At 46.5% G+C, this 22,127-nt stretch overlaps 1 protein-coding gene across 1 annotated transcript; it reads left to right on the forward strand.

Moving 5' to 3' along the window:
- Nucleotides 1–192: 192 nt before the first annotated feature.
- On the forward strand, nucleotides 193–21,209 carry LOC148777530 (liprin-alpha-1-like). The gene is made up of 9 exons (XM_088836789.1): nucleotides 193–401; nucleotides 2,317–2,463; nucleotides 12,913–12,975; nucleotides 14,463–14,686; nucleotides 16,499–16,622; nucleotides 16,807–16,870; nucleotides 19,952–20,022; nucleotides 20,115–20,249; nucleotides 21,066–21,209. Exons 1-9 carry the CDS (start codon nucleotides 225–227, stop codon nucleotides 21,207–21,209), a joined length of 1,149 nt encoding a protein of 382 aa, XP_088692915.1. The 5' UTR covers nucleotides 193–224.
- Nucleotides 21,210–22,127: the final 918 nt, after the last annotated feature.

Genomic DNA, 22,127 nt, shown 5'->3' on the forward strand with positions numbered 1-22,127 from the left:
CACCTGGTTCTAATCGGGATGGACAAAATCACCAATGCACCATGTAGGTCTGAGCGGCCGTGAGGGTCCTGTGAACTCCCAGAGGTGCAGAAGGCAGTTTTGACCTCGCCGATTTCCTGGAAGTGCTGTGTCCCCTCCCTCCCAAAACAAGGCTGTCTAAGGCTTCCTTTCCCCCTCAGAGATCCTCTGATGGCTCTCTAAGCCACGAGCAAAACCTGGCTAAGATGAGTGAGCTCCAGGAAGTCATAGACAAGCAGTTGCGGGAGCAGAGCCAGATGAAAGAGCGCCTGGCAGCCCTCTCTGCCCACGTGAGAGAGCTGGAGGAGGACCTGGACACGGCCAGGAAGAAACTCCTCAAGTCTGAGGAAGTGAATATGAAACTGGAGCGGGATGTCCGTGAAGTGAGTGACGGCGGCCGTGTCTGTTGCCCTGAGGTGGTTGTGGGTCCCTTGTTCTCCCGGTGATCTCAGCCTCGGGATGGCTGCACGAGTAAGAGCAGAGCTCTGGTGAGACCATGACAGGCTGTCTCCCCGCCTCTGTGTCGAGGTCTCTGGGGTAGAAGAGGCCTGATTCAGGCGGTCCGTTGGCAGTGGACCAACATGAGGGTAGCCCTTGCGCTGTGCTGCACCCTGGGTGTGGACTCCTCATTCCTACAAGTTCTAGGGGGCCCAGTGTGTTCCTTTTAAAACATTCATTTATCCATTCATTCATTTCTTGGCATGTAGTTGCTTTACACTGCTGGATCAATTTCTGCTGTGCAGCAAACTGAATCAGTCATGTATATGTGTATATATATCTACGTATATCCCTGTTGTTTAGATTTCCTACCCATTTCCTTCACCACAGAGCACTGAGGAGCCTTCCCTGTGCTGTACACTAGGTCCTTACTGGCTGTTGACTTGATACGTAGTATCAGCAGTGTATACATGCCAGCCCCAGTCTCCCAGTTCACCCGCCCCCCCCACCTGCCTGTCGAATGTATTCCTGACGATGCTGAGATTTCCTTCTGATTCGCTCAGCCGAGTCTGGTGACGTCTGTGGAGGCCGTTCTCTCGGAGAGATGGGAGCATGCTGTGTGGGCTCTGCCGAGGCAGCTTGCCTGGCCGTCTTCTCTGGTTTGCTGAGCTTCCGCTCCTTGACAGGGATGTGTGACGGTGATCCCGGCGGTCAGACCAGTCGAGTGGTACTTGCTCACCCTCAGGTCCTCAGGCCCGAGCTGTGTAACCGCGTAGACTCCTGATGTTTCTGGCAGTCGTGTCTGCGGGTGTCATGATTTATGAGAAACTACCTAACGGTCATTGTGAAAACAGAAGAGTGCTGGGGGTTCAGGCCTCCTCCTGTGAGCCTCATCTCTCCTCTGTATGCAGACAGACAGCCCCCACCCTGCCCCACCCCTCCCCCGTGACACCGTCTCAGACAGAGCCCCTCCAGCATGTGTTCCAGCAGGTGTACTTGTTTAGTAGCTTGGTGTGAGGAATTCTGTGTGAGAACTCAAAACAGAAATATTTGCACATGTTTGTATAACCTTCTCACACTACTCTTTGGCAACAGGAGGAGATTAGGTGACAGAGTTTAATACGTTGAGAATTCTGAAAAAAGTGTTTTTAAGACCTTTCACTTTTAATATTAGGACTTGGCCTACATTGGTTACTTAGTGACCGCGGAGGGACCCAAAATGGATTTTGAGCTGGCAGACAGGAGTCGCACCAGCAGCAAGTTCTGGTCCTGGTTTGAGCATTTCATACATGTGGTTTAACTCTGCTTGAGAAGGCTGCTTCCAGTTGTGTTACACTTTGACTTCTGTTTCCACTCATTAATAGTCTTACTTTAATTTTGAGGAAATTGCATGAGATTTTTCCAACTTTTACCCGAGGAAACGAGCCTCAGAGCCCCCTCTTGGGTCTGTTGAAGGTCCCTCCCTGTTCTGGGTCAAGTCCGCCTGTATGGTGTAGCAGACAGAGGTCCTGACTTCATGCCAGATACCTTCCCTCCTGGAATTCTTGCAATAACAGGGTAGATTAGTATACTTTTTGTTTGCTGTTTGGATTTATTATATAGCAAAGAAGCTTGGTAAACCGATTAGTCGGGCAGAACATTCCGACAGATGGCTGCCCATCGTGGCAAATGTGACCTTTGAGGTAGGCGTGTTTTTGCTCACGTTCAAGAAAACTGCCACGTCTAGGAGTTTAATTTTGAGGACACTGACTTTATGTTTGATTTGAAACTTAGGATTTAGTCCAGCTTTGTTACTCTTAAGTGTATCGGAGTGTTCCATGATAACAACTTACCTTTTCTCCTCTGCAATGCCCGGTGTAGGCCATGGCCCAGAAGGAGGACATGGAAAAGAGAATCATTACCCTAGAGAAACGCTCCCTCGCCACACAGCGTGAAGCTGCCTATGTGCATGACTTCAATGATAAACTTGAAAATGAAATCGCAAATGAGGATTCTATGCATCGACAGGTAATGGCCTTTACTGTACTGTGTCTGACTTTTATAGTATTGAATTACTGAGGAGGGAAGGTAAAGACCTTTTCATGTGACCTCCCACGTTGGAAATCAAGTCCCCGTGTAAAGTTCTTATGACCCTAAAACATGTACATCATGTAAATTATGTACATCACGGTATATCATGGTAAATCATGATGTACATCATGGTAAATCATGGTAAATCAGCGTACTGGAAAGAAATACATTTTTTAAAATTTGGGGGTGACTGCAACTTGCAGGTTTGAATTATTTGGGACTTGGTTTAACCATTTTGTGGAATTCCTCTCCTGACTCCCTTGTTTTACTTGAACGTGAATCTGTTGGCTTGTTAGCGTTTTTACTGAAAGAGCAGAGAGCAGCAGGGAACTTCAGGGCAGTGGGCTAGCCTGTTGAGAACTGGGTCATTGTGACAAAAGGCAGGGTTAGAGCTCCGGTCTGATTAGGATTTGTCCTTCCTATGTTTTGATGAGCCTTACTCGCTCCTGTTCCCGTGTGGTCTCAGATAATCAGGACTTAACCAGGAAAACCAAATCTGGCTTCTCTCAAACAAAGTGAGTCGGGCCGGTGTGTGCCAACATGTATCATTGGCCCCACCACAAAAATAAAACACTAGAAAGTCATTGAAATGTATGAGGTGGAATGCATTACGATATACAAAATAGTGGCTGCAAAAGGCAGATCAGAAAATACTACGTACCATATGCTATTGTTTACTGAGGGTTTTAAAGCCTCAGGTGTCAGCACTGTCCCCACCATGCCTGTGTTCCTGGGCCTGGACTGCAGAGCCTCAGACGTGGGCTCCCAGGGGGCAGTGGTTCTGACTCCCATGGTGAGACCCACGGTGAGGCGCCCTCCCCGCTTAGGCAGAGAGCTCAATGTCTCCCAATCAGGGGTGCACTTCCTTACTTTCAGAACAGCTGCTCAGAGGCTGTTGAGCTTGGGATGCTGTTTATGACTAAGCCAGTTCAAAGTAAACTTTTGTTTTGCTTTAAAAATATTTGAATGCCGATGCCGTACTGTGGAAGCTGTGAGAGGTTTTGTTTCCTTGGGCTCAAAAATCACTGCAGACTGTGACTACAGCCATGAGATTTAAAAATGCTTACTCCTTCGAAAGCTATGACAAACCTAGACAGCATATTGAGAAGTAGAGACATCACTTTGCCGACAAAGGTCCATATAGTCAAAGCTGTCGTTTTTCCAGTAGTTACGTATGGGTGTGAAAATTGGACCATAAAGAAGGCTGAGCATTGAAGAACTGATGCTTTCGAACTGTGTTGCTGGAGAAGACTTTAACAGAAAATAAAACAGTGTCAGACTTTGTTTTTTTGGGCTCCAAAATCACTGCAGATGCTGATTGCAGCCATGAAATTAAAAGACGCTTACTCCTTGGAAGGAAAGTTATGATCAACCTTGATAATATATTAAAAAGCAGAGACATTACTTTGCCAACAAAGGTCCGTCTAGTCAAGGCTATGGTTTTTCCCATGGTCATGTATGGATGTGAGGGTTGGACTGTGAAGAAAGCTGATCGTCGAAAAATTGATGCTTTTGAACTGTGGTGCTGGAGAAGACTCTTGAGAGACCCTTGTACCGCAAGGAGATCCAACCAGTCCATTCTGGGGGAGATCGATCCTGGGTGTTCATTGGAAGGACTGATGCTAAAGCTGAAGCTGCAATACTTTGGCCACCTCATGCGACGAGTTGACTCACTGGAAAAGACTCTGATGCTGGGAAAGGTTGGGGGCGGGAGGAGAAGGGGACGACCGAGATGAGATGGCTGGATGGCATCACCGACTCTATGGACATGAGTTTGAGTGAACTCCGGGAGTTGGTGATGGACAGGGAGGCCTGGCGTGCTGTGATTCATGGGGTCGCGGAGAGTCAGACACGACTGAGCGACTGAATTGAACTGAACCTGTTTTTTAATTTTTTAAGGTGGAAAATTTCAAACATGCACAAAAGTGGTATAATCATATACCAATTCTATAATATAGTATAATAAATGCCCATGACCCAGCAATTAGCCTCAGCAATTTCTAACACAGGGCCAGTCTCAAATAGATCATTCTTTTGTCTTCTCTCCATTTTTTTTTTTATATAGTAGGTCCTAAAACAGCTTTTTAAACCACGAGCTTGATGCTCATTTTATAAAACACAGACTTGCCAACTTTGTTATTACATTTAAAAATTGCTTGAGGTAATTATTTCCAGTTTTTTAATATGAATTTTCATATTGGAAAAGACCCTGATGCTGGGAAAGATTGAAGGCAGGAAGAGAGTGGGTGACAGAGGATGAGATGGTTGGACGGCATCACCAACTCAATGGACATGAGTTTGAGCAAGTTCTGGGAGTTGGTGATGGACAGGGAAGCCTGGCGTGCTGTGATTCATGGGGTCGCACAGTCAGACACGACTGAGCAAGTGAACTGAACTGAATATGAATTATCATTGGGAGAAAAACTATGGCCAAGCATATTAAAAAGCAGAGACATTACTTTGCCACCAAAGGAACACCTAGTTACAGCTATGGTTTTTCCAGTAGTCATGTATGGATGTGAGAGTTGGACCGTAAAGAAGCTGAGCACCAAAGAATCGATGCTTCTGAACTGAGGTGTTGGAGAAGAATCTTGAGAGTCCCCTGGACTGCATGGAGATCAATCAATCCTAAAGGAAATCAGTCCTGAATATGCATTGGAAGGACTGATGCTGAGGCTGAAGGTTCAGTACTTTGGCCACCTGATGCAAAGAACTGACAGATTGGAAAAGACCCTGATGCTAGGAAAGATCGAAGGCAGGAGGAGAAGGTGCGACAGAGGACGAGACGGTTGGATGGCATCACTGACCCGATGGACGTGAGTTTGAGCAACTTCTGGGAGATAGTGAAGGACAGGGAAGCCTGGCATGCTGCAGTCCATGGGGTCACAAAGAGTCAGACACGCCTGAACAACAGCAATCATTACAAAGAATTTAAGTGATGTTGCATGTAAAGAAAAATATGTGAACGTCTATCTCCACTGGCTTTTTTCCCAAAATGAATTTTCTCACCTTTTGCTTTATAACTTGAATTCATTTTACCCCCTTAAACCAGACTCAAGCTTCTGTTTATGTACTGGGAATTTTCTCTACCAACGTGTGTGTAAGCTGATCCCCTTTAAAGTCTGCTTGTTTCTGAGTGTAAATTTGCTTGCTCCCCGAGCTCCTCCAACAGGTAATGGCTGGTGACACTAAGGTCCCCCAGGTGCTCAGCCAAAGAGAAGCATTGGGAGTGACCTTTGACAAGTGAAGTCCCTGCCTCTCTCTGCCCCTGCCCGTCTGCTCTGGGGATGCTCAAGAGCCCACCAGAGGTGGCCGTGGGAGGGGACCGCCTCGAGAACCAGCGCACAGGCTGCTCACGTCACGGCTCCCCGGTGCTTTTATTTATTTATTTATTTTTTGGTAATTAATTTATTTTTTATTGGAGGCAAATTATTTTACAATATTATATTGGTTGGTTTTGCCATACATTGACATGAATTCGCCCCGGGTTTACATAAGTTCCCCCTCCTGAACCCCCCTCCCACCTCCCTCCTCCCTTTATCCTCCCTCTGGGTCATCCCCGCATGCCAGCCCCGAGCATCCTATAACATGCATTGACCCTGAACTAGTGATTCGTTTCACATATAACAACATACGTGTTTCAATGCCATTCTCCCAAATCATCCCACCCTCACCCTCTCCCATAGAGTCCCAAAGACTGTTCTATACATCTGTATCTCTTTTGCTGTCTCGTATACAGGTTATCATTTGCATCTTTCTAAATTCCATATATATGCGTTAATATACTGTATTGGTATTTTTCTTTCTGGCTTACTTCACTCTGTATAATAGGCTCCAGTTTCATCCACCTCATTAGAACTGATTCAAATATATTCTTTTTAATGGCTGAATAATACTCCATTATGTATATGTACCAAAGCTTTCTTATCCATTCGTCTGCAGATGGACATCTAGGTTGCTTCCATGTTCGGGCCATTATAAACAGTGCTGCAGTGAACATTGGAGTACATGTGTCTCTTTCAATTCTGGTTTCCTCAGTGTGTATGCCCAGGAGTGCGATTGCTGGATCATATGGCAGTTCTATTTCCAGTTTTTTGAGGAATCTCCACACTGTTCTCCACAGTGGCTGTACTAGTTTGCATTCCCACCAACAGTGTAAGAGGGTTCCTTTCTCTCCACATCCTCTCCAGATTTATTGCATGTAGACTTTTGGATAGCAGCCATTCTGATTGGTGTGAAATGGTATCTCATTGTGGTTTTGATTTGCATCTCTCTGATTATGAGGGATGTTGAGCATTTTTTCATGTGTTTGTTAGCCATCTTTATGTCTTCTTTGGAGAAATGTCTGTTTAGTTCTTTGGCCCATTTTTTGATTGGGTCACTTAGTTTTCTGGAATTGAGCTGCAGGAGCTGCTTGTATATTTTGGAGATTAATCCTTTATCACTTGCTTCATTTGCTATTATTTTCTCCCATTCTGAAGGCTGTCTTTTCACCTTACTTATAGTTTCCTTTGCTGTGCAGAAGCTTTTGATTATAATTAGGTCCCATTTGTTTATTTTTGCTTTTATTTCCAATATTCTGGGAGGTGGGTCATGGAGGATCCTGCTGTGATTTATCTCGGAGAGTGTTTTGCCTGCGTTCTCCTCTAGGAGTTTTATAGTTTCTGGTCTTACATTTAGCGCTCTAATCCATTTTTAGTTTATTTTTGTGTATCGTGTTAGGAAGTGTTCTAGTTTCATTCTTTTACAAGTGGCCGACCAGTTTTCCCAGCACCACTTGTTAAAGAGACTGTCTTTTCTCCATTTTATATTCTTGCCTCTTTTGTCAAAGATGAGGTGTCCATAGGTGCGTGGATTTATCTCTGGGCTTTCTATTTTGTTCCGTTGATCTATATTTCTGTCTTTATGCCAGTACCATACTGTCTTGATGACTGTGGCTTTGTAGTAGAGCGTGAAGTCCGGCAGGTTAATTCCCCCAGTTCCATTTTTCTTCCTCAAGATTGCTTTGGGTATTCGAGATTTTTTGTATTTCCATACAAACTGTGAGATTATTTGTTCTAGTTCTGTGAAAAATATCGTTGGTAGCTTGATAGGGATTGCATTGAATGTATAAATTACTTTGGGTAGTATACTCATTTTTACAATATTTATTCTTCCAATCCATGAACATGGTATATTTCTCCATCTATTAGTGTCGTCTTTGATTGCTTTCAATAGCATTTTATAGTTTTCTATGTACAAGTCTTTTGTTTCCTTAGGTAGATATATTCCTAAGTATTTAATTCTTTTTGTTGCAACAGTGAATGGAATAGTTTCCTTAATTTCTTTTTCTATTTTCTCATTATTAGTGTATAGGAATGCAAGGGATTTCTGTGTGTTGATTTTATATCCTGCAACGTTACTGTAATCATTGATTAGCTCTAGTAGTTTTCTGGTAGAGCCTCTAGGGTTTTCTGTGTAGAGGATCATGTCATCAGTGAACAGTGATAGTTTTACTTCTTCTCTTCGAATTTGTATTCCTTTTATGTCTTTTTCTGCTCTGATTGCTGTGGCCAAAACTTCCAGGACTATGTTGAATAGTAGTGGTGAGAGTGGGCACCCTTGTCTTGTTCCTGACTTTAGGGGAAATGCTTTCAGTTTTTCACCATTGAGGATAATGTTTGCTGTGGGTTTGTCATATATAGCTTTTATGATGTTGAGGTATGTCCCTTCTATTCCCACTTTCTGGAGGGTTTTTATCATAAATGGATGTTGAATTTTGTCGAAGGCTTTTTCTGCATCTATTGAGATAATCATATGATTTTTATTTTTCAGTTTGTTAATGTGGTGTATTACGCTGATTGATTTGCGGATATTGAAGAAAACTTGCATTCCTGGGATAAAGCCCACTTGGTCATGATGTAGGATCTTCTTAATGTGTTGTTGGATTCTGATTGCTAGAATTTTGTTAAGGATTTTTGCATCTATGTTCATCCATGATATTGGCCTGTAGTTTTCTTTTTTTGTGGGGTCTTTACCAGGTTTTGGGATTAGGGTGATGTTGGCCTCATAGAATGAGTTTGGAAGTTTCCTTTCCTCTGCTGTTTTCTGGAAGAGTTTGAGTAGAATAGATGTTAGCTCTTCTTTAAATTTTTGGTAGAATTCGGCAGTGAAGCCGTCTGGACCTGGGCTTTTGTTTGCTGGAAGATTCCTGATTACAGCCTCTAGTTCCGTGCTTGTGATGGGTCTGTTCAGATTTTCTATTTCTTCCTGGTTCAGTTTTGGAAAGTTGTACTTTTCTAGGAATTTGTCCATTTCTTCCAGGTTATTCATTTTATTGCCATATAATTGCTGATAGTATTCTCTAATAATCCTTTGTATTTCTGTGTTGTCAGTTGTGATCTCTCCATTTTCATTTCTAATTTTATTGATTTGGTTCTTCTCCCTTTGTTTCTTGATAAGTCTGGCTAGTGGTTTGTCAATTTTATTTACCTTCTCAAGGAACCAGCTTTTGGCTTTGTTGATTTTTGCTATGGTCTCTTTTGTTTCTTTTGCATTTATCTCTGCCCGAATTTTTACAATTTCTTTCCTTCTACTGACCCTGGGGTTCTTCATTTCTTCCTTTTCTAGTTCTTTAGATGTAGAGTTAGGTTAGTCAGTTGACTTTTTCTTGTTTCTTGAGGTGTGCCTGTATTGCTATGAACTTCCCCCTTAGCACTGCTTTTACAGTGTCCCAGAGGTTTTGGGTTGTTGTGTTTTCATTTTCATTCATTTCTATGCATATTTTGATTTCTTCTATGATTTGTTCATTATTCAGCAGCGTGTTGTTCAGCCTCCATATTTTGGCATTTTTAATAGTTTTTCTCACGTAATTGAGATCTAATCTTACTGCATTGTGGTCAGAAAAGATGCATGGAATGATTTCAACTTTTTTGAATTTACCAAGGCTAGATTTATGGCCCAGGATGTGATCTATCCTGGAAAAGGTTCCATGTGCTCTTGAGAAAAAGGTGAAATTCATTGTTTTGGGGTGAAATGTCCTATAGATATCTATTAGGTCTAACTGGTCTATTGTATCATTTAAAGTTTGTGTTTCCTTGTTAATTTTCTGTTTAGTTGATCTATCCATAGATGTAAGTGGGATATTAAAATCTCCCACTATTATTGCATTATTGTTAATTTCCCCTTTCATACTTGTTAGTAATTGTCTTAAATATTGTGGTGCTCCTATGTTGGGTGCATAAATATTTATAATTGTTATATCTTCATCTTGGATTGATCCTTTGATCATTATGTAGTTTCCTTCTTTGTCTCTTTTCACAGCCTTTGTTTTAAAGTCTATTTTATCTGATATGAGTATTGCTACTCCTGCTTTCTATTGGTCTCTATTAGAATGGAATATCTTTTTCAGCCCTTCACTTTCAGTCTGTATGTGTCCCTCGTTTTGAGGTGGGTCTCTTGCAGACAACATATATGGGGGTCTTGTTTTTGTATCCATTCAGCCAGCCTTTGTCTTTTGGTTGGGACATTTAACCCATTTACGTTTAAGGTAATTATTGATAAGTACGATCCTGTAGCCATTTTCTTTATTGCTTTGGGTTCGAGTTTATACACCCTTTCTGTTTTTCCTGTCTAGAAAAAATCCTTTAGCATTTGTTGGAGAGCTGGTTTGGTAATGCTGAATTCTCTCAGCTTTTGCTTGTCTGTAAAGCTTTTGATTTCTCCTTCATATTTGAATGAGATCCTTGCTGGGTACAGTAGTCTGGGCTGTAGGTTATTTTCTTTCATCACTTTAAGTATGTCTTGCCATTCCCTCCTGGCCTAAAGAGTTTCTGTTGAAAGATCAGCTGTTATCCTTATGGGAGTCCCCTTGTGTGTTACTTGCTGTTTTTTCCCTTGCTGCTTTTAATATTTGTTCTTTGTGTTTGATCTTTGTTAATTGGATTAATATGTGTCTTGGAGTATTTCGCCTTGGGTTTATCCTGTTGGGGACTCTCTGGGTTTCTTCGACTTGGGTGATTATTTCTTTCCCTATTTTAGGGAAGTTTTCAACTATTATCTCCTCAAGTATTCTTTCATGGTCTTTCTATTTGTCTTCTTCTTCTGGGATTCCTATGATTCGAATGTTGGAGCGTTTAACATTGTCCCAGAGGTCTCTAATATTGTTCTCATTTCTTTTAATTTGTTTTTCTTTTTTCCTCTCTGTTTCATTTATTTCTACAAGTCTATCTTCTAGCTCGCTTATCCTGTCTTCTGCCTCTGTTATTCTACTGTTTGTTCCCTCCAGAGTGTTTCTGATCTCATCTATTGCATTATTCATTGTATATTGATTCTTTTTTATTTCCTCTAAGTCCTTATTAAACCTTTCTTCCATCTTCTCCATCCTTTTCTCCAGGTTATTTATCTGTAACTCCATTTTGCTTTCAAGATTTTGAATCATGTTCACCACCAAAATTCGAAATTCTTTGTCGGGTAGATTCCCTATATCTCCCTCTTTTGTTTGTGTTGGTGGGCATTTATCTTGTTCCTTTACTTGCTGGGTATTTCTCTGCCTCTTCATCTTGCTTATAATGCTTTGCTTGGGATGGCCTTTCCCTCTTCTGGCCGTTTGTGGAATTCTCTTTATTATGTAGTTTCCTCACTGTGTGTGGGGTTGGACAGGTGACTTGTCAAGGTTCCCTGGTTATGGAAGCTTGTGTCGGTGTTCTGGTGGGTGGAGCTGGATTTGTTCTCTCTGGAGTGCAATGAAGTGTCCAGTAATGAGTTATGAGATGTCAGTGGGTTTGGAGTGACTTTGGGCAGCCTGTATATTGAAGCTCAGGGCTAGTTTCCTGTGTTACTGGAGAATTTGCGTGGTATGTCTTGCTCTGGAACTTGTTGACCCTTGGGTGGTGCTTGGTTTTAGTGTAGGTATGGAGACGTTTGATGAGCTCCTATCGATTAATGTTCCCTGGAGTCAGGAGTTCTCTGGTGTTCTCAGGATTCGGGCTTAAGCCTCTTGCCTCTGGTTTTTGGTCTTATTCTTGGAGTAGCCTCTAGACGTCTCTATCTGTCATTTCCAAGGTGGTTCCCTCTGTTTTAGCTTCTGTTTGCTTGTCTCTTCAGTGTCTAATTTCCGCCCTGATACTAGGGGGTGGGTGGACACTTTTTAAGGCTCAGTTGTTCAGTCCTGTTCTGGGAAGGGAGGAACGCTGCAGACGAATATCTCTGGCATCTGTGGGGAGTGCTTGCAGCGTCTCGGCCACACTGGGTTTGCCCCCGCTCACAGCACGTATGCTGTCCCAGTCTACACTGCACAGGCTCTAGGTTGCTCTGCCGGGAACTGTCCGAGGCCAGCGCCGGGTTGTATACACTTCCCAGGTCTGAGCGGCTCAAGTTCAGGTTCTCAGGTACTCCAAAAAGGCGCAGACTTGGTTGGGCCTGCGTTTTGTGCCTTCCCTGGTCCGAGCAGCTCAGGGGACCAGGTGTTTGGCGAGCGCGGTCTCTGCGACTTATCGCCTCCCCAGTCCCCGCCACTCAGTTTTCTGGGTGTAAAACCGGCGCACCTTCTCAGGGGGATATCGACCGGCCCGAGCCCAAGAAGTCTTGACTAGCAAGAAGCCTGTCTGCAGTTTGTATCAGATGCCTTTCTGGGGCTGCGGTTGCCCGCTCCGGCTCTGGCTGCGCTCCCTGCCTGTCTCGGCGGGGGATAGGGGATGGGCCGACCGCAGCCGGCTCACTCTGCTCAGTCCTTTATTCTGTGAGTGGGGCTGGCCGAGTCTTAGGTTAGAGCTTTCCGCCTTTTCGTGGGGAAGCTGTCCCACAGTCTGCTTTGCTCTCCCCAGTTCTCTCAAAATGTTCTCGCGGCATTCAAGCCCAGTCCTCTCTCTAAGTTCAGCCAGCTCCTCCATGCCCAGCCCCCGCTTGCTAATGGCGTATACAGGCGTCTGCACTGCTTCTCTGCTGGGAGTTACCGTTTGGCGGGTAATCTGTGGGTTTTAAAAAAAATCTTAAAAAAAAAAAGAGGGTTATGTGGCCCTCTGAGCTTCCAAGGCTCGCCACAGATTCGCCATTGAGAGTGTTTCCCGGTGTTTGGAAACTTCTCTCTTTTTAAAGCCTCCCTTCCCGGAACGGAGCTCCATCCTTACTTCTTTTGTCTGGCTTTTTATCTTTTATGTTTTTTCCTACCTCCTTTCGAAGACAATGGGCTGCTTTTCTGGGTGCCTGACGTCCTCTGCCAGCATTTAGAAGTTGTTTTGTGGACTTTACTCTGCATTCAAATGTTCTTTTGATGAATTTGTGGGGGAGAGAGTGGTCTCGCCGTCCTATTCCTCCGCCATCTTGTTCCTTCTCCCCTGCCCGGTGCTTTTAAAAGAAGGACCGTACTTTGCTCTTGAAGTTCATGAGTTTTTGTTTTTCCTGTTGTAGGCAAGGCAGGGAGACGACGTGAAGGAAGAACACAATAAGAGAATGGATGATCTGGAGGATAAGGTGAGCCAGCCCCATGGCCCCTTTACAAAGAGGCACATCTGGTGTGGCCTGTCCCGGCTTGGTCTGTGTGTGGGGAAAAGCTCCAGGACAGGAGTTGGAAAACTGTTCCCAAGAGGGGCTCAGAGTGAATGTCTTTACTGGTTACGAATAATTGAGTAGCAGCATTTCATGCTAGTCAATAAGCGTGACAGCATCCACAGGCAGTGTGTAAAGGAACAGACGTAGACGTGTGCCCACAACCCTTACAGAAAGCATCAGTGAGCCAGATCCCCCGATGGCCCCAGTGTTAGCAGCCGCCGTGCTCGAACTTTGTTCTCGGTCCACCCTCACCCCTTCGTTTCTTTCTTAGAAGTTTATTTCTGGGGCTTTGCTGGCAGTCCAGGGGTTGAGAGCCCCCGGGGAGCTGCCCTGCAGGGCGGGGCACACTGCCTGCTTGCAGAGAGCTGGAGACCAGGCAGGGAGGAGTACAGTAGAGGCCGCTCCCAGGGAACTTTCAGAGACTCGCAGCAGGCGCTGCAGGGAGCCCTGGAGGAGGAATCTGCTGGTTCCCGTTGTGCGATTTGAAGGCGCGGGGGTGAATGGGGGTGAACCAATAGGCAGTTGGTTCGCTGGAGCGGAGCAGGAATGATGGCAGGTGGTCCTGGAGCCAGCGAAGGGGGTGGCCCTGCCCTGGGGAGGGGTCGTGACGAAGACAGGGGGCGAGGGCACTGGCCCCGGGGGACAGGGAGCCGGCAAACCAGCATCTCGAGGCTGCCCCTTAGTTGCTTTGAGGTCATGTCTGGGAAAAGAAGGCAGGACCTGGGTGACAGTGGGGCAGGGGGGACATTTGCGGAGAGAAGGGCGTGAGGTGTGAGAGCGGGAGGGCGGCACGGGGCCCCGCAGGCACGCTCCCGTGCGTCTCTGATGACAGAGCCGCCCTTGCAGTGCGAGGGGCCGCCGCCCAGAACAGCCGAGGGCCTGTGCCCCGAGAGGAGAGCTGCGGCGGGGCTGGCCCTCCTGTCCGCTGGCTGCCCCTGCTCTCTCCTGTCTGTGGGAGTTCAGACCAGCCTGGAAAACGGAGGGCTGGGAACCTGCAAGGATGGCCCTCCTCGGTGAACCAGTACAAGTGATGACAGCTGAGGTGGACCCAGCGGCTCTGGAGCTGAAGGATTGCTTTTCCTTATTTTCCTTCAGCCTGGCTGATGGGGGCATGGATGTATTTTTTTTAATGTTTGCTTTCTGTCCCTGACTCCATCAGCCCTCGCTTGTGAATAACCTCATAGGATTGCCTTCTGTCCACGCTAAGAGCTGAGTGTCACCAGGCCATATGGGAACTGAATTCTCCTCCTGCCCGTTTCTTCAGTACTGCTCGCTTAAGAGATGCCAGTGTCTCCTAAGCATGGCCCATTTATCCTCAGTCAGGGCTTCCATGTAAAATTGTGTTCAGTTCCTGATAGACTTGAGCTTCCCTGAATGTCGCTGACGAGACGTGGTCCTCTCGTGCCCAGGTGCAGACCCTGAAGGAACAGGGCTGGGATCGCGTGCAGCAAGCCAGCATGCTGGCCAACGTGGCCCAGGCGTTCGAGAGTGACGAGGGCGTATCTGATGGCGAGGGCGACGGGGTCACCCTCTTCAGCTCGGCCACTCAGCTGTCGCCCAGCGGGCAGAACGATGCTGAGACTCCGACTGTGATGCTTCAGGGGCAGCTGGACACCATCATCGAAGAGATCCGGTGGGTGCGCCTGATGCCAGCTCCCCGGAAACTCGGTTTCTCTGGGGAACTGTCTTCTCCTTAGAGAAGTCTGAGTGTTCCATAGTAAGAAAACTGACTTCATGTCTGCCTCAAGAATTTTCAGTTCCAAGATTGCCCTTGATTCTAGAGCTCAGTCAGCCAAGGCGTTCTGTCCACAGTGTGGTGTCAGCACTCTGTGGGGGGCATTGTGGGGTGTCCCCCCCTCAGCTCTGAGCCCCAAGGTGGGTGAGGTGCTGAGGCGGTGTCCCCTGCAGCCCGTGCACCCTGCAGCACTGAGGGCGCGCCCTCCTGTGTCGCTCAGAGCCTCCCACGTTCTGGTGAAAAGCCGCCTGGATCAGAAAAGCTGGGGTTTTGTGGTTAGCAAATTCCCACTCAGATCTGCATTTTCCCTTTTAACTTAACACCGTGTGAAGATTGGCATGTTGGAAGACAGTGGTCCAAGGACATGTGTTTGAGTTTTACTCATCTCATCAGTAGATTTAAGAAGTTTTCTTTAGACATCGTCTTGGCAGTTATAGCAATTTACAAAAGGGGACAGAATCCAAAGGCCCGCCTAGTGGTGAGCAGGGGGCCTTGGGCCTGGGTACAGCCGGGTGGCTGGGGGCCCCGAGGCCTGCCTGGTGCCACACCCGCACAGCGGTTCCCCTGTCCCTAGTCCACGTTCAGAGTGGCTGCAGGCCGGCGACCCTGCACAGGACCTGGCAGAGCTGCTGCTCAGATTGTTCTCATCATGTCAGCTGAGGCCGAGGTGCCCGTCCCTGTCAGCCGAGCGTGGGGGGACTGGGGGAAAGGCAGGGGATGGATGGCACAACCAGCAAATGCAGGTTGTGCCACCTCACTTTTGACGCCATAGACGGACTGCTTTGTAGGCCGTGTTTGAGCACAGACGAGCTCAGAAAGATTGTCTTTCCCCATCCCCGCAGGAAATATGGAATGGTTATATATTAATATTCTTATTTTTACAGCAAGTTGTCAGGTAAAAGTGATTTTTCCTTATACAACAAGTTGACTTGATGTAATGGTAAATTCTGTCCATCAACTTATCAACACTGAAAAACTTTCAAGATGTATAAGCAGAAGTGAAACTGGAGAGTTTAGTTCCTGTAAGAATCTTATATTTTAATTTGAAAATCATTTTATTTGCATAATCGAGTATTTAAACTGCTGTATAACATCCTCCATGACACACTAGGGGAGAAGAGCAGTAACCATGAATTCTAGGTTAATACGGCACATTGACATGAATCCAGAAACTCACATAAAGCTGGGGGAGAACTTCATCAAGTGATGCGTTTGTACATACACAACCTCAAAAAAAAAAAAAAAAAAAAAGATCAACTCAGCACTTCATCTGGTCTGGGGACTTGTATTTAGAAACTCCACCTTGTTCGTGAATCTCTGTTTTGACTGTACAGAGTTCCCGATTCCCAGTGGAAAAGACTTGAGGCACTGACGTGCATCTCTGCCCTGAGAGCAGGGAAAAGGTAGAGGTTGTCAACTTCAGGTATCTCCTCACAGGGAGAGAGTCGCCATCCAGGCCCCGTCAGAATGTTAGAGTAAATAAGTGCAATCAAACGTGAATGATCAGGGGCCACTTTGTAAGACTCAGTGCTAGTTACTCTAAGTTTGAGAATATTCAAAAGAGGGAAAGTTGAACCTTTTTGCTGAGATGTTAATTGAGCAACTGTTCCTGGAATTTGCTAATCGTGACACAGAATGCCAGCCCAAATGTGTTGTCGAGACACACTCCCCTGCTGACAAAGGCACGTGACGGGTTTTATTCTATTTTAGGTTGATCGAAGAGAAGAACACGGAGCAGTCGGCCGAGGAGACTGAGAGCAGTGTGGGCAGCGGGAGCTTAGGCAACCTCCGTCATTTTATTTATTTTTTATTTATCTATTTATTTTTTCAGCTTGTCAAATTTATATTTTATTAAAGGGATGTCTATGTGTCCTGTCAATGGCTTTATGTCTTCTTTCAGTGTATTTATTTATTTATTATTATTATTCTTTTTGGAGGCTAATTACTTTACAATACTATATTGGTTGGTTTTGCCATACATACTCCCTCAACCTGTATCCCGCCTCCTCGCTTCCCAGCTCCTGCTCGCCCAGCAGTGGGCGTTCCAAGCCCCAAAGGAGGTGGCACAGCCCGCCGCAGGAAGTAGACAAGCTGGGCATCACGACTGGGATATGTGTCTGCCTCCTCCCTGCCGCGTCCCTCCCCCAGCACACTGGTTTTCTTTTGTTTGTTTGTTTTTTCTCTTTTTACCCAGAAGAAAATCAGGTACATTTGCTACGCTCAGAGGTCTAAGATTTTTTAAAACTGCCTAGTCTTTAATCATTCCATAATGGCACCGTGACAAATTCAGTTCAGTTCAGTTCTGGACCACTGGCTTACCACGTCATCGTGAACTCAGCCAGAGCCTGCCTCTGTAACATTGGGCCTGGCCTGTGCTGGGCACAGCAGCTGCAGGGAAGTTTCTCTTCTCAGGGAGCAGACAGCTTCATGAAAGTAACCATAGGCAGCTCTCATGGCGTGTGAAAACCGTGCCGCACATTTTCCACTGGGGATGCCTGGTTGCAGGGTGCAGGGCATGCGGTGGGGACAAAACCCAAGAATCTCAACTGGTCTGCTTGCTGATGGGCCTGGCCGTGCGCTCAGGCCAGCTCTACGTGTGAAACCAGGTTAAAAGCCGGGGGCCCCAGGGAAGAAGTCGGGCTTCCTCACTCTTCCGAGTCTAAAAACAGGATGACTACCTAGGGCTTTTGGTGACAGAGTGTGTGGCTCTAAAGCACATGTCCCAGCTTGCTTCCATGTTTAGCTTAGGTTTTGTGAGTGCATTGCTCTTTACCCCATGAAATCACGTGTACAACACTCTGCTTTGTAATTGCACTTGCATTATCACTGCTTCCGTTACCACCCATTTCATGTTAGCTATGTTGTTAGTCAGCATATAATTAAATTCACTGTGAATCATTTTAGTGGCATGTGAAGTGGTAACTAGTCCATTTTTATAATTTGCATCATTGACTAAGTAGTTGAAATTTAAAATTCTTTGACGATTTCTCTGTGGTTTCATGCTTGATTTCTTTCCGAGTATTTGTAAAAGAACAGTTCTGTATATGTTTTCCTTGCTGTTGGACTTCTCTGACGGTGTGTCTGCTTTCGTCATTGGTTTTGATTTCCTGTCTCATCCTGCTGTCTGCTTAGTCGTTGTCAGTCAGGCAACGGTCAATCAGTCGTTGTCAATCAGCTGTCGTTTGCCCATCCGTCTCCCCTCCCCCGTCCTCCCACTTGCTCTGGTCATACCAGTGCTGTGGTCCACAGTGTGTGTCCCCTTAGTCGGGTTTGTGCTTTGTCTTCGTGTCTCATTAAATGGTGTGTTTCCCCCATAGCAGTAAGTTTGAATTAGCGTATCACTAAGCAGTTACAGGAGAAGGCAATGGCACCCCCACTCCAGTACTCTCGCCTGGAAAATCCCATGGACGGAGGAGCCTGGTAGGCTTCAGTCCATGGGGTCGCGAAGAGTCGGACACGACTGAGAGACTTCACTTTCCGTTTTCATTTCCATGCACTGGAGAAGGAAATGGCAACCCACTCCAGTGTTCTTGCCTGGAGAATCCCAAGGACGGGGGAGCCTGGTGGGCTGCCATCTATGGGGTCGCACAGAGGGGACACGACTGAAGCGACTTAGCAGCAGCAGCAGCAGCATGCAGTTATAAGCATAATGTAGATGGATCCTAAACTACATAACGTGTGTAATTCATAAATGAGATGATCCTTACATAAAGAAATGACCCTCTTAAGTGTAGATTTAATGGACTTTTGACACAATATCCTTTCTGTGTAGGTGCTCGTATTTAAGACTCTCAATGTCATCAGCTTTTGCACAGTTAATGTCTCTCTTAGACTTTAAAAAAGTATCTTCTATGGTTAATGACTGCACCTGCTATTATGCTAGTTTTCATTCTTACATATTTTCACAGGGAACCTGCTTTAATGAATTTATTTTGAGAAGTTTTAAATTCTTTGTAAGGATTTTACATAAATATCCAATAAATGGTCAGATTTATTCAATGTTGAAATAGGTATTATGGTACCTTCCTCATCAGTTAAATTACTAATTTAATGTTTAACATTTTTTTTTTTTGAGAGAAACTAATTTATAGAGAAATTTGGCTGAGAATAGACAACTGTTAAGGCCCTTTATTGTACAGAATGCTGTGCTTTATTAAATCACGATATTGTAATGGAATTGTATCGTCTGAGTAATAATTGATAGTGTTTCTCTAGTAAATCTTCAATAGCTTATTTAATTTCTGTGGTCAAAAATATGTTCTGTTTCCAGTTACATGTTCTCTAAATCTTCATCCCACTTATATGTTTGCAGTCTTTTTTGCTTTACTGTCTTTGCCTATACTGATTCTTGAATTTTTAGCTTCAGAGTCACAATAAATCTGGTTTCTTTTCATTTCTTTGCATGCATCTCTCAACCTAGTGATTTAAGGAAGCATCGTTGAAAGGTAAACTGCTTAGTACTTTAGCATGCCTTTATTTCTCTGTGAAGTGTTAAACAGTCCTTATCGTTTAACGTGAATGAACACTATGTGGTTATGTACTGGTGAATAATTGACGTTTTAATGGAAGTAACGAAGCTCACCTACCACTTAAAATATGCTGATGGTTCTGTTGGAAATAGGTCATTTGTTGGGACAATTGTAGCAGTTTGCTTTCTCCCACTTGTTTGCCTTCTAATCATCTCATGCTTATTTATAATAGACATAGTATCATTGGTTATTTTTAAAGTTTTCTTTACTTATTTTTTTTGCCATGCTGCACAGCTTATGGGATCTTAGTTCCGCAACCAGGGATCAGACCAGTGTCCCGGCAGTGAAAGTGCCAAGTCCTAACCTCTGACCACCATGGAATTTACACTCAGTGTTTTCTTAAAAGTCATGACTGTTAGATTTTCTTAAAAGACATAGATGTTAGATTTGCGGGAAGCCAATTTACTGACGGTGGGCAGCAGTGTGCAGGAGACTCTGTGCACCGGGCACCGTGTCAAGTGCTTTCCAAGTCTGTCATCTCATCCCACAGACACCCAGGTGAGGTCTAGGCTGCTGTTATCCCCATTCAGCAGACATGGACACTGAGGCTGAGAGAGCCCAGGCTCACACACACAGCAGAGTGGTGCGGACTGGTCTGATCAGAGCCTGGACGTGTACCCGTGGTGCCGTCCAGCTCTCTTTCCTCCTGAGGCTCTCGTGTCCATCACGGCATCCCCGATGGAGGGAGCATCAGGAGGGAGCTCGGTGCCGCTCCCCTCGGGTCACTTGGATGAGCCCCTCTTGTTGGGATCCAGTGCGCCGAGGGTTGGCCTTCCTTGTCCCTCTCCCGCTCCCAGCCCACTGACCGAGGACTCCTGGGGCCTTCCCGCAGGACTCGGGCAGCCGCACTCTGGTTCAGGCAGCTCAGTGCCCGGGAGCCCTCCTGCTGGGCACAGCAGGGCAGCGCCGTCACCCTGGGGTTGGTGGCCGGGGTGTGCCGCTCTGTCAAACCTCAACATGGATCAGCCATAGACACCCATATGTCCCCTCCCTTTTGAACCTAACTCAAATCTCCCTCCCCATTCCACTGCTCTAGGTTGATACAAGATCATCTGTTAGTGAGACCTAGGGGTGCTTTATGGCAACCACAGTGAGCGAATTACACTCGAACAGTGTGTAAGCACTTCAAGGTGTAGCCCCCAGTCTGTGTGTTCCCGAGAAATCCAAGGCAGACCCGTGGTGTTCGCATGGAGGGGTTAGGTACCTTTTCTGTGTTTCTCTGGTCGTGATGGGTTCCAGTAACCTGCATCATCACTACAAATGATCTTGGGTGGTGGCACAAGCTGTGTGCTTTCCTCCTTCAAACAGAAAGGTCTGGACGGCTTTGCTGAGAGGTTTCTTACTCTTGAAACTGGTGCTTCTGAGCAGCGTCTGGCGATGAGCACAGTCCTTTCATCAGGGCAGTTCATGCCATGCAGGGTTCACGGTGCTGGCATCGTTCTGCCCTCCTGCCCGGCAGGGCCATCTGGTTGTTGGATTCCAGGGAGGGCAGAGCCCGGCTGCAGGGAGGCTCTGGTCCGGGGTCTCTGCACTCAGTCGGGTGCTCTCGCTGCCCCACAGCCCTGCCTCTCTTGAACAAGACAGTCCTTTAAGATGGCATTAAGCTATAACAAGGGTTTATTTTGTACTTGGGGGAAAGCATAGCTAATAGATTTTCAAATAAGTTTCTGGTTATAATGTAAAGTTGTGAGATTGCCTTTTACGACAGTCTTTTGTTACCCAATTTTACACTTACCTCAATCCCTCAGCCGCCAGCTATCCGGGAAGAGGTAGGAGGCATCGAAGGCAAAACCTCGACCCCTGCCTCGCCGCGGTCCCTTCGGCTGGACCGGCTGCACACGGGGTTGCTGCGCACAGCCAGCCACGAGGCCATCAGGGACGCCTGCAAGTAAGGGGCCTGCGCGCCTCGGCATCAGTTTCAGGAGCCCTGCGCCTCTTGTCTTGAAAGAGTTGCAGGGATGATTTTACATGAATCCCACTGGGTTCGGTGCCTGGGTTTAGTGGTGGACTTCAGGTGCTGGGGGAGGAGAGCTCAGTGACCTCAGTGATTTTAGGAAACGTCCGTCTCGATGGATTGACTCCTGTGGGAGCTTTCCTCCTGCTCTTGCTAGAGGTCTGCCCGGCCCGGGGTGCGTTCCTGCTGGTGGCGGCCCCTTGCCTCTCGGGTGCACTCTTGAGGGTCCCTCCCTTTTCCTCAAGCGTCTCCTCTCAGGAGACTCTGTCCACTCCCGTGACTGACACTGTCCTCATTCAGACCACCACCTGCTGATCTCCTGTCCTGAGCCAGGCAGCACTCGATGGAGGGCACGTGTGGTCACCTGACCAGCAGCCCTGCACGGTGACCGTCGCTCTCCTGCCACTGCCAGGGGCAGTCACCGTGCGGGAGGCAGGGGGACTGCCCAGAGCGGGGGAGCTCGCCTTCCCTGGGAGTGTCGTCACCTGCCGAGCAGCTACCCTGAGGGAAGGTTGGAGCGCCCTCTGCACCAGCTGGCCTGGGGTCAAGTCCTCCTTGGGGGAGAGCTAGAGGCAGGGAATCGCAGCTTCCCGGGGTGGTTGTCTGTGGCCAGGAGCCTGCTTTGCTCGTGTGGAGTGTGCTTGGTGAAGGAGACTCCACGGTCTGCTGCGAGGTTGAGGTGCGGGTGTTGCTGGGTGCCCCGTTCTATCAGTAGGTCCTGTGGACGGGTGTGTGTTTGCACAAGGGTGCCAGATAACGGTCGTTTTCTCTCCCCGAAGCTCGACAGGCTCCCAGCAGCAGCAGCCAGGACTCGCCGCACAAAGCAGCAAAAGACAAAAGCATCAGGTACTCCATC

The sequence above is a fragment of the Moschus berezovskii genome, chromosome 6 (assembly GCF_049115385.1).
Source record: "Moschus berezovskii isolate FMDL1 chromosome 6, NW_MosBer_1.0, whole genome shotgun sequence".
NCBI classification, from domain to species: domain Eukaryota; kingdom Metazoa; phylum Chordata; class Mammalia; order Artiodactyla; family Moschidae; genus Moschus; species Moschus berezovskii.

What these genes read in the sequence shown, in the direction of transcription:
- LOC148777530 (XM_088836789.1), top strand. Translation starts at nt 225, where the DNA reads ATGAGTGAGCTCCAGGAAGTCATAGACAAGCAGTTGCGGGAGCAGAGC. An exon ending in ACCATCATCGAAGAGATCCG is followed by an intron (nt 14,687 to 16,498) that starts GTGGGTGCGCCT and finishes ATTCTATTTTAG; the next exon opens with GTTGATCGAAGAGAAGAACA. An exon ending in TCTATTTATTTTTTCAGCTT is followed by an intron (nt 16,623 to 16,806) that starts GTCAAATTTATA and finishes CTCGCTTCCCAG; the next exon opens with CTCCTGCTCGCCCAGCAGTG.